This window comes from Girardinichthys multiradiatus, chromosome 22, assembly GCF_021462225.1.
Source record: "Girardinichthys multiradiatus isolate DD_20200921_A chromosome 22, DD_fGirMul_XY1, whole genome shotgun sequence".
NCBI lineage: Eukaryota > Metazoa > Chordata > Actinopteri > Cyprinodontiformes > Goodeidae > Girardinichthys > Girardinichthys multiradiatus.
This window is the reverse complement of record NC_061814.1, coordinates 43,393,524-43,409,144: the sequence shown is the minus strand read 5'-3', so window position 1 is coordinate 43,409,144 and position 15,621 is coordinate 43,393,524. Positions and strand designations below refer to the sequence as shown.

Here is a 15,621-nt window from a genome sequence, read left to right as displayed (position 1 = left end):
TTTATCTGTTATCTTTATTAATAATTTCAAGCTGCATATAACAACTAAATCAGGTGCTGGGAACATGAAAATTATATCTTTAAGTGTTATAATATATTTCCGAACAATGCATTTTATTTGGCAATATAATATAATCATTCATGAATGAATGAATGAAAAATGAATGAATGAATAACATAGTCAGTCCTCCATGACACTATGTGGATAAAATGTGCATAAAAAATGGATGGATAATATAATGTAATACCTCATAAGCAAGTTATCACACTTGTTAGAAATTATTCGTTGTTACAAATAAGGAATTATAATATTTAAAAAGAAAATTTTACAATTGTGATCAAAATGCATAATATTTATAATGTAGTTTAATTATTAAACACTTACACAGGAGAGGTCGTTACGTACAAGGTACTTATGATTACAGATTTTGTGTATGAATTTATATTGTCTGACATCTAAAAATATCCTCTCTTTTCTGTAACTTCTAAAGAACTATAAAAAATACACGCTGCAATCCAGAGCTCAACGGCAGAGCAATGGTTGGTATTATTATCGCAATGACCAATGGACATTCGTACCTTCTAAACTGCCTGGAGTTGTTAAAACACATAATTTATTCACATTTGTTAGTGATAGGATGTTTAACATCAGGATTAAAGTTACTCTGGTGTGACGTTTACTTTCCTGTCATTTTCTTCACATTCCGAGCTCATATTTTGTTCCTGAACGCCACACAGCCATAACGCATGCGCAGCTTTTGGTTTGCTTGCACGCGATTGGACGCTTTTAAACGAAGAACCGCGACTGTTTGTTGTGATTTAGCTCGACGTCAATTAGCATGTCGCTTTAAAACGGAAAAACAAGTTATCTTTTGTTTTTATTTGAATGCTCTGTATGTAAACCTGCTCGGTGAGTATTTTTATGAGTTTTCCCGCAGTGGGACTGAGAAAGATGGGTCGGTTGTCTTTACATTTACCGGAGTTTTAGCCGTCTTTAGTTAGCATGTTTAGCCGTTGGTTGATAGGTGACACGGCTTCACGTCGTCAGGGAGAAAATTCCACGTCTGGGTTTAAATTTTGAAAGGTAACAAACATAAAAACAACTAACGATCACAATTATATGTTTTACACGGTTTAGGACAGTTTTGGGGCGGAGTTATGGTAATTCAAGACTAAAAGACAAGGATTTTATTTCTCTGGTCATTGAAACGCGTCGAAAGAAAAGAAACGTTCTGGTCAGTTTTTAAGGAATTGATATCATGAAGGCAGTGGACTTCTACCGTTTAGTGTTTGTTTTTCATTTTCATAATATCTGCTGTTTATGTATTTATAGGAATCATATCTGTTTTACCAGGTCATTAAACGTAATCTTTTGGTTCAGATTTCACTAACAAAGAAACTGTCAGAATAATAAGAAACTGGATCCAAATATGACCATCGACCTGTCAAAGAGTGTCTTTTCCACCTACATTAGATCTGTTATTTGCTATATTTATCATCAGAGGCCAGAAGTCCGTGTAATTTTGAAATATTCCACCTATGCATCCATTGTCTCAGTAATCCTAAAGCATTACCAGTCCAGAAGTATTTCCAGTGAGTTTTGGCTCTTTCTTAGGGACAGGAGGACATTTCTAATGGGATGTGTCTGGGAAACTTCCAGAGGGAGGGATCAGATACTTGGACCTCCTCCTTTCGATATGGAGGAGCAGCAGCTCTTCTCCAAGCTCTTCCAGATGATGGTAGAGCATGGCCACTCTACATATGCAGTTCATTTCAGCTGTTTGTTGGAGGGATGCACGATATATCGGCAGTCACATCGATAGTAGATATTAGTCATTTTTTTAACGTATCAGTCCGATAAGTAAAACTGGGCCGATATTAATACCCAATATTTCTTACCATCTTGTTGCAGTTTGTGTTTCTGGAGGGGAGGAGGTTTTCCTCTCACTCTGGATTTATAAGCTGGACCTACATGTATGTCTGTCAGTCTTTCAGGCTTTTTTAAAGGACTTTAATGACAGGCTGTCTTGTTTCTTGGGTCTTCACCTGTTGTTGATATGTAGTGCACGTTGTTTGGCAAATCATTCAATTCAATTCAAAAATACTTTATTCATCCCAAAGGGAAATTAAATGTTATTGTAGCTCATATTATGAAGGTTTCTTCAAAGAGTCGTTGTAGATGCTGATGGCTGTGGGCAGGAAGGATCTCCTGTAGGTCCGTCTTACAGCAGATCTGAAGAAGCCTCTGACTGAAGACACTCTGTTGTTGTAGGACAGTCTCATGAAGAGGATGCTCAGGGTTCTCCATAATGTTCTTCATTTTATGAAGAATCCGTCTTTCCACAATGATCTCCAGAGGTTCCAGAGGAGTCCCCAGAACAGAACCAGCCTTTTTTATCAGCTTGTTGAGCTTTTTAAGTCCCTGGTTCTGATGCTGCTTCCCCAGCAGATGATGGAGAAGAGATCACACTTTCCACAACAGACTTATAGAAGATATGCAGCATCTTGCTGCAAACAGCAAAGGACCTAAGCTTCCTCAAGAAGTACAGTCTGCTCTGTCCCTTCTTGTAGATGGCTTCACAGTTGCATCTCCACTCTAGTCTGTTGTCCAGGTGAACACCGAGGTATTTATACTCCTCCACCATCTCCACTTCTTCTCCCATGATAGAAATAGTTTTTGACTTATTCCTGTTTCTCTTAAAATCTACAATCATCTCCTTTGTTTTAGTCACGTTCAAAATGAGATGATTGTTTCCACACCATGCCACAAAGTGGTCCACCACCTTCCTGTACTCAGCTTCTTGTCCATCTCTGATCCACCAACGACTGCAGAATCATATTCTCTTTACAAATGTTGGTAGGAAATGGAAGAGAGCCCAGATGAGAGGCCTATGTTCTGAGAAAGGCTGAACGTTTTATTTTGCACTTTTGATTTTGTTTGCACAGACAAGATTTCGTTGAGGATTGAGTTTATTTGAGTATACCTACATATTGGACTTCTGTTTTCAGTTCCTGTTTAATGTAAGCAGCTGTCTGTGAATCAGATCTGGCTACTAATGCACTACTAGTGATACACTTTTCACATGTTGCTTGAGAACAGAGGTTTTGTACGTAGTTATTTGTAAAAATTGCCACATTTAATTTGTATTGTTTTTGAGAATTATGTTAGTCCCAGGGAGAACAAATGTTACAAATAAGTTTGACATGTACACAATGCAGGTTGAGGTATTTTTTACACCTGCATTTAGCAGCAGGCCAATTTAACAAAGGGTATGCAGAATAATGCAGTATTTTCCTTCCACTACATGGGGAAAAGTCTCTGTAAGTAGGAATAGGGGGAAAATATCTGCATCAATATTGGTTATAGACCAAATGAGTTGTAAAATATCAACATAGCGGATATCAGTCAAAAATCCAATATGGTGCATCCCTAATTTGTAGCCAGGATGTTGTTCTTCTCGTCGTGATCCATATCTTATCAGGCGATAAGATGGGCCAGTAAATCCTTTACCTTTCTGCTCAACTACTTCCTTGATCCATCTATCTTGATCTACTTCATTTGCCACTAGTCCTAACAAGACACCAAGAACCCCTCTTGAAGCAGAGACTGGTTCTGGCCTGCAGTACATATTTCAGCATAACTATGCTTAATTCTGGCAAAGACTTTGGTTTCCAAGTTCGTTTTTAAACAGGTCAGGTGCACGAACTCCATATTATAAAATGTTGACAGTAACCTAGGCTGAACCAGACACCCTTCTCTCCTCAACTAAACCTGAAGATCCTGTACATGAACACCACCACCAGGATGAGAGATAAGCTGCTGCCAGCTTGTTCCTAATCCAGTCTGGATTAGGAACAAGCTCAGCTTTGTGCTCAGAAAGCAAACACAGCTCCTGCTTTGGTTAAAACTAGAAAGTCCTTACGATGCCTCCTATCATCCTGCCACAGAAGGCCTCGGAGATGATCACAACCTTTTCCAGATCAGCAATGTCAAAGCCTGAAATATGCTAAATGAACTAGAAAGAAAAGATTCAAATCATTATGGAATAAATGAACTGAAATGTTTCAAATGATGTTTCCCACAATAATTGGCACCATGTTTGTTACCTTGACTTGTTGGATCATTTGTCTGTTTTAAGATGCTTTTGTTCTCTTGTGTTTGTAGAAAATGACTGACTCCTGCCTAAACAAGTCTGACCAACGCAGTCACATTGAAGATGGGAACAGTGAGCTCTCATCAGACTTCAGCATCTTACCAGAACCACAGGTCAGACGGACCTGTTTGATAGCAAAGTATTGAGTCTCAACATGCCTCCTGTTATTATCTGCAGTTCATTGTTCTCCAGTTGTTCTCATAGTAGACGTACGCTTGTTATAAACATCACTGAATTTAGCAAACACCAGATCTGAACCAGATCCACATCGCTGCTTTCATTGGGATTTAAGAGGGAAGCAGCTGACAGGAGCTGCTGGTCAGATTTGTTGATTGACTGGTGATGAACAGCTGCATCGTCTTCAGATGGCAGAACCACGCCTGAATGAAGCGCAAGACTTCTGGATCAGTGTTTGTTTTTTGGAGAGATGAGACCAAAGTAGAGATGCACGGATACATCATACCAGCTCTCAAGCACGGTGGTGGAGGTCTGCTGATTTGGGTTTTATGCTTTTAGTGTAATAAAATTAGTTCCCTTGGCTGTGAGATACTGATGGATTTATACAGAAGATGAATTCTGAGAGTTATCAATCATGAAATGGTTCTGTAAGCTGTTGGGCCATGAGGTGGACTCATGTTGTATTTCTGCAGCGGCCTGAGAAGAACTGAACTATGACCATGCCTCCGTTTTATTCATTTACCCTCATCCTAGGCAAACATCTGGAGCATTGAATTAGCTTCGCTCATGTGTAATGCCTGCAGTGTCCAGCAGAGTGCGCTGCTTTCTGTTTTAGGGAAGAGGTTTTAATCTCAGTCCAACAGCTGTTCTGTTCTTCACTGACTGGTTTTTGTTCTGCAGCATTCCTGCATGAAGAGTAAAGAACACCTCCAGGTTTACCTCAGAATCAGACCCTTCAGCTCAGCAGAGAGCAGCGGTGGAGAGTCACAGGTAGAGGTCCTCATGTCATCTGAAAGACATGCAACAGATCACGCAGAGCGTGTTGTGAAATTGTTTGTGTTTGTTGCAGGACTGTGTTACCATGGAAACCCCAGATACAGTTCTTCTGAAGCCTCCCAGTTTGTCCCTATTGGCCAGACTCAGCAGTGATCAATCCCTTCCACAGACTGGCCAGCGATTCCAGTTCTCTAAGGTGAGTGTTTGACTGGGAGATGATCAGGAAATCCATGCTACTTGTTGACAGTTCTGCCTCTAAAAGGTTTACGGTCCAGAAACAACACAAAACGAGCTGTTTGAAGGCACCGTCAAAGATCTGGTCAAAGATGTTCTGGAAGGAGGAAACTCTCTGGTTTTCACCTACGGAGTCACTAACTCCGGCAAGACCTTTACGTTCTTAGGTACAACACAACCCCAGGATGAAAAACCTGCTGCTTGTAGGGTTTAGATGTTATGAGGAAAATGATTTTAGACCTGACTTTTCAGTCTGTTTCTGCTGCTGAAGGTCCAGATTGTGAAGCTGGAATCCTGCCCCGGTCTCTCCATGTGATCTTCAGCAGCATCCATGATCACGTTTTCCAGGGACTGGGTGTCAAACCTCACCGCTGCAGGGAGTTCACGGTCCTGAACCGGGAACAGCAGGCGCAGGAGGCGCTGTTCAAAAAGAACCTGCTGAAGCAGTTCAAAGAGGTGAGCTGTGGGAGCAGCTTCTCACCATGGTGGTGTAGATGGAGTAAAATGAACTGTTCTGTTTTGGTTTGGAAATAATTTTATAGTTCTGGTATTATTTATGCTTCACTCTGTTCTTGTTTGGTGGCTAATGTCTAAAATGTGTGTAATTATGTGAATGAATCCATGAGATGTTTAACATGAATCTGTAATATTTGATCTTCACAGCATCAATGATGCAACGTTTCTGTCCATTTAATAACGGAGAACGTTCATTTCAACTAGGATGCAGTCTTTAAGCTGAACCCGACTGCACTGCTTTATGTAATACAATTTATATCTGTTAATATAAATGTATATTTCTGTATATAAATTAGTTTTTTATTTGTTCCCTGAGACATTTGTAGGAAATCACTGCTGTATAAATAAACTAAATTGTATTCCTGCTGTTTAGTCATCAACGTAATTTTTTAAATAAATTTTCATATTTCCGAGAGAAATTCAGATAAATATTCTTAAAATACAGTTATAAAAAAATGTTCATGTCTGCCGAGGTTTGTTGACTCCAGACAGACGAACAAGTCTTGTTCTTGTGTTGACCTGCCTTGGTAGTGCTGCCCCCTGGTGGTTGCTTGGTGCTGGATGTTGTAAATGACTGTGTGTATTTCAGAATGAGAAGTCTAATATCAGCCTGCTGAACATGACCAACCAGACTTTGCTTGAAGGTTAGTTTGACATTTTTAATCTCCTTGTTTTTTATTTATTTCATTTAGCAGCACTTTCTGATTGTTTTAGTAACATGTTAGGTTTATTTCCTGTTCTCTGAAGTGCTCTGCAGCTGTTTTAGGACCTCTGTGTTCCTTGCAGGCTCCACCGTGATGGGGACAAATGCAGCAGCTGAAGATGAAATCAGCTTGAAGTTCAAACCAAACACTAAGTTCTCTGTGTGGGTTTCCTTCTGTGAAATCTACAACGAGAACATTCACGACCTCCTGGAGGTGGCCCCCAGCGGAGCCCCGAGAAGGGCCGCACTGCGGCTGTCGCAGGACGTGAAGGGCAACGCCTTTGTCAAAGGTCAGACCGGTGGAGCAGTTGAATGATTTAATGATGTCATACCTCAGAGGGATTATGTCATAAGTTTTTCGGTTTTGGTTTCCTTGTTTAGATCTGCGCTGGGTTCAGGTGAACAGCGCTGAAGAGGCGTATAAAGTGGTTAAACTGGGGAGGAGGAACCAGAGCTTCTCCTCCACTCGACTTAACCAGCTCTCCAGCAGGAGGTGAGGAACAGCTGAAAGTTCAGTTTGGTGCTGGTTCCTCCTAGGAGTTGTTTAAGGGTCTGGTTCTTTTGTTGCAGTCACAGTATTTTCTCCATTCGGATTTTGACTGTAGAGGAAATTGAGCCTCCAAGAGTCCACAGCATCAGCGAGTGAGTACAGCGCCAGGTTGTTAGGATTAGTGTGACCGTTGAGCCGCCCGGTCCAGCGTCTCAGGATGGAGTTTTGAACATACTGTCCTGTAGGTTGTGTCTCTGTGACCTGGCCGGGTCGGAGCGATGTGCCAAGACTCAGAATAAAGGAGAGCGTCTGAAGGAAGCTGGAAACATCAACACCTCGCTGCTCATCTTAGGGAAATGTATCAAAGCTCTGCGACACAACCAGCAGACCAAGTGAGACAATAATGACACTAGTTCTTGAAGTGTTTCTGCCAACGGGTTTTCTAGTTTAGTCCTAATTTTCTTCACTCTTCCAGGTTTGTTTTGCTACGTTTTAGTCAGCAGCTTTTTGTCTCCTTCCATCAGGCTTCTGCAGCACGTTCCCTTCAGGGAAAGTAAGCTGACCCACTACCTGCAGGGCTTTTTCTGTGGCCGAGGCAGAGCCTGCATGATCGTCAACATCAACCAGTGTGCCTCCATGTACGACGAGACTCTCAACGTCCTTAAATTCTCAGCCGTGGCGCGGAAGGTTTGTCAACCCTTCCTGTGTCTGTCCTCAGGGGCTGCCAAACACCGGCTACAAACCATAGGTCCAGAGACGGATCCTCGGCTCCTTGTTGTGTTACAGTTCAGCACATTTCCTTTTTATTCCTTGGGTGATTGTTTCATCAGGATTCAGTTGGTTGCTCCTCCCACAAGGTTGGAAATACCTGCTGAAAATGACGTAAAACGGTGCAGCTGGATGCTGCATAGTGTCCCATAGTGATGCATCTCAAGGTGTTCAGAAAAGCTGCATAAATGTTCCCAGAGACCCCCGATTCTCAAACGTGTTCCACTTTGGGTGCCTTCAGTGGTTCTCGGCGAACGTTCTGGGTCAGCAAATTAGATGTAATGTAGTACTGAGGAGCCCAACCAATCAGAAATGATGAGTACGTCAATCACGTTTTTATTCGCTTCCGGCAGATTCTGCAGCGATATAATTTCAAGAACTTCAGAACAAGAACTGAGATTAACTGACTTCTTATGCTGCGGCCCATTTTGCATTTCCACCATCTTCTAGTTGCAAGTATTAAAATGAGCAGGATTTATCAGTAACCAGGCGCATTACTGTTGGCACTGAAAGCTAGGTCTGTTGCAATAAGCAATCAATCAATTAATGGCATCATGAATTAAAATGAGCTTAATAATTTCTGTTTGTTTTACTTGTTTCTTCCTCTCTTTCTACTAAAGAGACTGGATGACAAGACAAAAGGTTTCACTCTGGTGCATCGGTCTCGACCCAGTCCTCCTCTCCCCTTCTCGTTTAGCGTAGGGCGGAGTGGATTCTTGCGTCAGGTACTCGCCAGGCGCTCGGTCCCGTTAGGAACCTCGGAGTGTAGCGTGAGAACCCCATGAGGAGTAGCAAGCCAGACAAACGCTAGTTGAGTTAGCATTGGTTTCACAGCTGCTCTGTGGGAACACTTTGGATTTAAACTGAAAACGGAGAGTTATTTAGTGTAAAACAACAGCAACTAAACGTGGCAACACAACCAACCTGGATCCACACTAAAACATAATCATTTCATGCAGTTTTCTCGGCTGGGAAAAAAACTACAACCGATCTATCTTCGTCTTCCTGACGTGGAGCGTTTAATCCACCAGAATAAAGTCGCTACAGATTCACAAATGGCCTGATGAGGCATCTGCTCTTATTTTAACAAAGTGATTTTTGTTACTTTCCACCTTTTGTTAATTAAACTGTCAGTTTTCTCCGTTCGAGGGACAATTCGTTGTTAAACCTGTTGTTAATGATGAAATGAATGATGTTTCTTGTTCTTGTGGAACTTCAGGTGGTCGTTCTGATCTCCAGGCCCATCCCCATCGTTCCTCAGGCTTCCTGCAGTGACTCCTCCTTCAGCCGAACCTCTGGCAGGAAGACCGTGATGAGCAGCAGCAGCAGCTCCCTGACTGGCTGGGAAACCAGTCTTGAAGATGTTCAGGTAGGATGAACATTGTGTGACTGCTGAAGCCTGAGTCGTCCTGATTTAGCTGGATTTTACTGTCTTCTGTTCAGGAGGATGAGGAGGAAGCCAGTCTCATGGAGGACACCATGGATCAGACGGATGATAGAGAGAGTGATGAAAGCGATGAAATCATTGTCAGTAAAAGGGTGCATGAGGTCAGCGAAGCATCCTTTTATGATTTCTTTTTTAAAGAATGTCCAAACGTTTCCTAAAGAGAATCCACCTGATGGATTCCTGGATGAAGTCGGCAACATATTTACATTTTTTTGGATGTGTTTTGGTCAGAATAACAGTGATTCAGAACAGCAGCTTCCTCTTCAGCACTGTTATCCCAGCAGCTGGTTCCAGAGGGGCTCCAGTCCGTCCTCCACTTGACCACAGTCAGTCCTACAGGTTTCTGCAGGTCCAGGTTCCCCCATAACCTGCCCTCCAGCTCACTTTGCACTCAGCTCCTGTTATCTTACTGGATAACAATTATAGTGATGATAAATACTATTGAAAAACTTAGTGGGATCTTCTTTGTTCATAGATCTTATGACCCATCACTACAGTCGAAGCTCTGATATATGATATATATCATGTGGACCATAACTGATAAACAAAATGACCTCATTCCTCGGATCCAAACTGATTCTGGATTTTTATTTTATCATTTGTAGAACTTTACATTTTTGCCCATCAATGAGTTAAAATTCCTCTTTTATTTTTCTTTGTGTTCTGTTCTTCAGAGACAGGTGGCGCTGTCGAAGGAGCTGCAGCTCCATCTGAAGAAGGAGCGAGCAGAGAATCTGCTCCTGGAGACTCAAGTCAGAGAGGAAGTCAGCAGAGAGTTCTCAGAGCTTTTCTCCAACATGCGGAGAGACTACGAGTGAGATGCTTTCTGTTTTTGTTCTGTTCTCTAAAGCGCTGTAGAAGCAACATGATTGGCTGGACTCATGAGAGGTCTGTCTGTCCTGGAAGTAGCGAAACCTGAATGTTTGTGTCTGTCTGTCAGGGAGCGCCTGGTCAGGGAGAAAGAAATCCTGGAGGAGCGAGCTGAACGGAGGCTGGAGATTTTCAAGAATCTGACTAAGAAGATGTCCTCAGCTGGATCCAGCTCAGATATTCAGACCACGGTAACACCATCTGTTTCTCTCTGTGAGGAGCGTGGGAAGCGTATGGATTGTTGTTGAAAGGTTCTGTTCTGCCAGCCTTCCACAGAAGTTTACAGATAGAAAGCTGAATGCCGTTCAGGATGTAGAGATAAGCTATCAGGCTGGCATGGCTGCCAGTTCGTACAGATCACTGTACAGCTGTCTGAATCATCCGATTCCTGAGGTACACCAGAACTCTGCCACTCAGGATAAATAATTATGATACAAAGCAGGGTCTTACTGCAATCGGAGGAGAACCGGATCTTAGATTCTGACCCGGATTCAAAGGGCAGCCTCCACATTTGATGAAAAATGAATTCATCAGAACATGCTTGCAAACCCAGAAAACCTTTTTCATTTTATGTGCTGCGTCTCAGAGGCACAGAACTTCAGATGTTCTCCTGTGTTTCCATCAGGTTTTGTAGTTCAGCAGCATGTTTCCTTGACGGTTCTACCAAGTATGCCCAACATTTTCCCACGCCTCCTCCCACGGGTCCAGATGGAGCATCGTGTATATGCTGCCACTCCCACCTTCTTACAGAGGTTTAATGCATGATCCAGACCCTGCAGGACTGAACATCCATATGATGACCCTGCTGTGTCTTCATTAAGACCTCCCCAACACCCTGCAGAAATAATATCAGTTATTATTTCCTGGTATAGCCTGGTCTTTATCCAGTGTGAAGGCACCCCCAATAATGCAACAGGTCCTGCAACCAACAGCATCTGGTGGCACCTGAAGTCCTACAGGACTTAAACTGGTCATTCTGCTTTATCTGCATTCAGCAGAAGATCAGTAAACATTTTAACAAGCAGACGTTGTAAGAACGCTGATCACTGAACAGGAAGGATGTTCTCTGCTACCTCAGAAGGCCGACTGGAAGGTTGGTCTGTAGCTCTGTTAGAAAACTCCCTCCCACACTCCTTTTGGTGTGAGGCATCAAAGTTCTGACGGGTCGTTTCTGGAGGTTTGAAGTATATATTCTGTTAGGTAAAGGTAAGTTTATTTATATAGCGCTTTTCAGTAACAAGACATCCAAAGCGCTGTACATGAGGAAGAACAATTACAATACAATCACAAAGAAAATAAACACAGATACAGACACAGAAAAACAAATCAAATGACACTAATAATCCTTGGGAGTAATAATAATTAATAATCCTTCTGGGTTTACTGGTAGAAATTGGTTCCAAGCCACTCTTAATAATAAAGCATCTTTTGCTAAAAGAAGATGATAATATTGATAGTCTCATCATTCCACTGAATTCTAACAAGTGAAGCTGAGTCACTGGTTCAAAACAGCTTTAATCAACGTTTTCAGGTGCTAATAATATATTGCTTTGACTGGTACTGAAGTTGAACTAAGTAATAACAGTCCGTTGTAGTCTAACTAAGAAAGCTGGGTCATTGGTGTAAGAGCAGCTAAAGTCCAAATTACTAATAATGTTTGGTTTCCGCTGGTAATCATTCTGATAAAACTAAAAATCTATGAAAAGTTATGAAATCACACATTTAGATAAAGTAAGACAGGATGAAAAAAAAATCATATTCAGACTCTATTCTTAGCAGAATAGAGTCTGAAACAGTACAAAAAACCTCAGCAGGGGTAAGCAACACACACATAAGTAAAGATTCAGCAAGGGTACGGTAAGTCTGAGTGTGTTTGCAAGCATTAGACTGTCAACACTGATAGGCCAGGTAACCACCAACTCCAAAAAGCAGAAGCAGGGATCAGCAGGGAGGGAGGGAGAGAAAACGCGTGTGTCTTCCACCGAGAGCAAGAGGAAAGTGTTGTTGTGTTGGAATGATTGTGTTGTTTTCACAGGAAGCTTTAGCTGCACTTAACGAGGAGAAGACAAAAAGAGAAGAGATGCTTGCTGCTCTGGAGTACCAGACGTTGGGAAAAGAGGAGGCGTTGGCTTCCTTACAGGAGGAGAGGAAAGCAAGAGAGGAGGCTGTCACTGCTCTGGAGGAGCTGAGGAAGAAGGGAGAGGAGCTGCTGGCATCACTTGAAGAGGAGCGAAAGGAGAGGGAAAAGGCTACTGCTGCTCTGGAAGCTGAGAGGAGAGCCAATCAGGAGGCCACAGCCCAGCTGGAACAGGAAAAACAAAGCAAGGAGGAGGTCCGGTCGGCTCTGGAGGTGCAAAGGAAGGAGATCAGCAGGCTGGTTCAGGACAAAGAACAGAGGCGGCAGCAGGAGAAAAATCTGACTGACAAACTGGAGGCTCAGACGCAGAGCGCTGAAAACCACTCGGCCCAAATCCAAGCTGCTGAGGCGGAGCTGGACGTAAAATCCAAGGAGATCCAGGATCAATCCTGTCAGATCCACATCCTGACACAAGAGGTTCAGAGACTAAACCAGGAGCTGCAGACATCAGGTTCTTCTGAAGGTGTCATCAGTCTGCTAAGAGAGGAAATCTCTGAGCTCAGGAAGAGTCTGGCTGAGGAGAAGAAAAACAACGACGCAAAGCAGAAACGAATCCAGGAACTGGAGCGTGAGCTTAAGGAGGTAACACACCAACATCTGTGTTCTGACCAGGTCACAGACAAACTGAAACAGACCAGAGCTGCTTTAGAGCAACAAGTTGAAGAGCTGAATAAGAAGCTTAAAGAGGAGGAAGAACTCAGAGTCCAGCTCGACTCCCAACGAGAAACATCCAAACATGAAGCAGATCAGCAGACAGTGAAGGTTCAGGAGCAAGAAGAGATGTTGGAAGAACTCAGAGCCCAGCTCCAATCCCAACATCAGACTTCCAAACAGGAAGCTGAGTTGCTGAAAGCGAAACTTCACAATAAAACCCAAGCCTCAGAGCAGCAGGTGCAGCAGCTCAGTCAGAAGCTGCAAGAGCAGGAAGTCTCATCGAAGCAGCAGCTGGAGAAGTTGGAGCAGAAACTGAATGAACAAAAAGCTGAATCCATCAAACTGCTGGAGGAACTGAAGCAGAAGCTTAGAGAGCAGCAAGAAGCTGCAGAAAAACTCAGGAATGACTTCAAAGAAGCTCAGCTCAGCAACGCAACCATCTCATCCAGCGCTGAAGATCTACAGAGAGTAAACGCTGATCTCCAGAGTGAAATTACATCTCTGAAAGAAAAGCTGTCCAGTCTGGAGACAACTACAGAGGCTTCCTCTAAGATGGAGCAGATGATAACAGAAAAGGACAAACAGATGGAGGAGAAGCTAGCACAGATGGAGACATCTGCTCAGAGAGAAGCAGTGCTCCAGGAGAAGCTGCAGGACGCAGAGCGACAGGTCACATCTCTGCAGAAGAGTCTGCAGGAAGCAAAGGAACGGCGAGAAGAGGAGGAGTGTCAGGCAGTTCAGGAAGCCCGGAAAAGAGAGGCAGAGAGGCGCCGGGAGCTGCTGGCTGTGGCTCATGAAGCTATAGCTCAGAAGGATGCAGAGCTGGAGAAGAAGGCAGAGGAGATCAGCAGGTACCATCAGTTCTTAACAGCAAAACATAAATCTTCTACTCAGAAGCAGCTTCTTCATCTCTTCCCAACTACCTGCTTGTTTCTGCTGCCGGCCTTCTTCTACATTAAAAGGTCAGGATAGGGACCATTTACCTGAGCTAAAGGTCTGTCTTCCTCTGCAAGGCTAAAGGAGAACACTCAGCAGGATGCAGAGAAAGTGAAGAACCTCAGTCTGGAGCTTCAGAGGAAAGTTGACGACTCCTCAGACCTTCGAGAGAAGCTGGCCGACTACAAGAAGCAGATCCAGCAGGTCCAGAAGGAGGTATGTGTTTTAACACTCGGAGGTCTTTCCTCTAATCCAGAAGATAAAAATGATTCACAGAGGCTCAAATCGTGCACACACCCTCCCTGTTTGGTTGAAGGCCTGTTGGTAATATGCACCACAGCCACATGCTTCGAGTAGCCATCATCAAGCTTCTGGAAAGGTTCTGGCTGATATTTCTGGGCAGGATTAGTAGAGTTCATTTAAACAGAAAAGGTCTTAGGAGGTTTTTACCACAGAGGTGTCTCAGGCCAAGGAAGAATACGTTAAATGTTGGTGGTGATCCGGATTACGATCCAGATCCAGGACTTTTTTTTTCCTAAGGGGTCAGTGACCCTACGATGGGTGGCGGAGGTTTGCAGACCCAAAAGATTAGAATAGCTTAATGGAACAGTTGTCCCTGTTGGTGGTGCACTTTTTCCTTCCACTCAACTTTCTATGAATATGTTATAACCTATTCACAATATTGACCTTTTTTGAGACATTAAATTTTGAGTTTTCATTGTCATTGAAATGTTTGGAGCTGTTCTTGTAGTTACCAACAGGGTCAAGGTCAGTGCTTCAGGAAGGATAGTCCAGATTCTTAATGTTGGCCCGCTTTAGTCAGTCCAGAACCAGTTTGGATGTGTGTTTGGGGACTTTAGTTCTGTTTGAACCTCCAACTGTGTCCACCTTTCAACCACCTAGCTAATGATTTGAGGTGATACTGAAGAATATGGAGTGAATTAGTGAATCAGACCTAAGCATGATACTACCACCTCCATGCTTAACAGTTGGGTCCAAAAGGTTTTCTGCACTTGTGTGAACTGACAGTTCTCCTTCTTAGATCTGAGTTCCTTGGACCTTCTAATTGTTCTGGATGTTGGTCAGTCTAAGGCGTTCTGTGAAACGTCTGCTGGGAAGGGGAGGCTCCTAAACTCATGATCATGAACCAGAGTTACCAGGCCCTCTGCCGCACTTCTGTAGCTGATAGTCTGTGAATATCTGACCGTGTATGGAGAACCTGAACCTCCACCAGATCCAGTGAAGTTGTCCCAGATCATAATCGGAGCACAATGGGACGCTTTGTGTTGGTTCTGGACTGGATGGTTTGTTTTCTTCCCAGATCTCATCCATGAGAGAAGAGGAGAAACTTCTGAAGCAGAAGCTGACTGATGTGGAAAAAGTCAAGAGACAGCTTCAGTCGGACCTCAGCAACAGAGACAGAACCATCCAGCAGCTCAGAACGGTAAACCCACTGCTGTTTCCATCAGAACAAAGTTCTAAAGACGTCAGCCGGGTCTGCCCTCCCTTTCTGCCCGTTAGAAATCTAAAATCTCTCCACTTTTCTTTTCTCTCCAGGACCAACCGGACCCCAGATCTGATCCCACTCTGCAGCTCTACCAGAAGGCCTGTAAAGGTCAGACATTTATCTGTTAGTCCATCATGAGATCAGTTTGTTTCTGTGGCTAAAGATATTTAACCCACTTCAGTCCCTGTCAGTTGCTGTTAGATCTGTTCAAAATGTCTTAGTTTTATCACCATTAATGTTTCTTTTTCTAGA

At 43.2% G+C, this 15,621-nt stretch overlaps 1 protein-coding gene across 9 annotated transcripts in view; it reads left to right on the top strand.

The window, feature by feature from the left end:
- Positions 1–771: 771 nt before the first annotated feature.
- kif20ba (kinesin family member 20Ba) overlaps positions 772–15,621 on the top strand; it is a 48,768-nt gene continuing 33,918 nt past the window's right edge. For 3 of the 9 annotated variants that reach the window (XM_047351209.1, XM_047351207.1, XM_047351205.1), the window contains exons 1-21: positions 1,111–1,234; positions 1,615–1,738; positions 4,165–4,266; positions 5,012–5,101; positions 5,181–5,303; positions 5,370–5,508; positions 5,613–5,797; positions 6,447–6,501; positions 6,644–6,850; positions 6,942–7,053; positions 7,131–7,202; positions 7,296–7,442; positions 7,575–7,737; positions 9,038–9,187; positions 9,262–9,366; positions 9,940–10,079; positions 10,206–10,326; positions 12,171–13,777; positions 13,940–14,078; positions 15,184–15,306; positions 15,420–15,477. In XM_047351209.1, the coding sequence (XP_047207165.1) occupies positions 1,634–1,738; positions 4,165–4,266; positions 5,012–5,101; positions 5,181–5,303; positions 5,370–5,508; positions 5,613–5,797; positions 6,447–6,501; positions 6,644–6,850; positions 6,942–7,053; positions 7,131–7,202; positions 7,296–7,442; positions 7,575–7,737; positions 9,038–9,187; positions 9,262–9,366; positions 9,940–10,079; positions 10,206–10,326; positions 12,171–13,777; positions 13,940–14,078; positions 15,184–15,306; positions 15,420–15,477 (3,943 nt within the window). In that variant the 5' untranslated portion in view covers positions 1,111–1,234; positions 1,615–1,633. The other 6 variants (XM_047351214.1, XM_047351213.1, XM_047351206.1 and 3 more) reach the window with 5 other exon arrangements.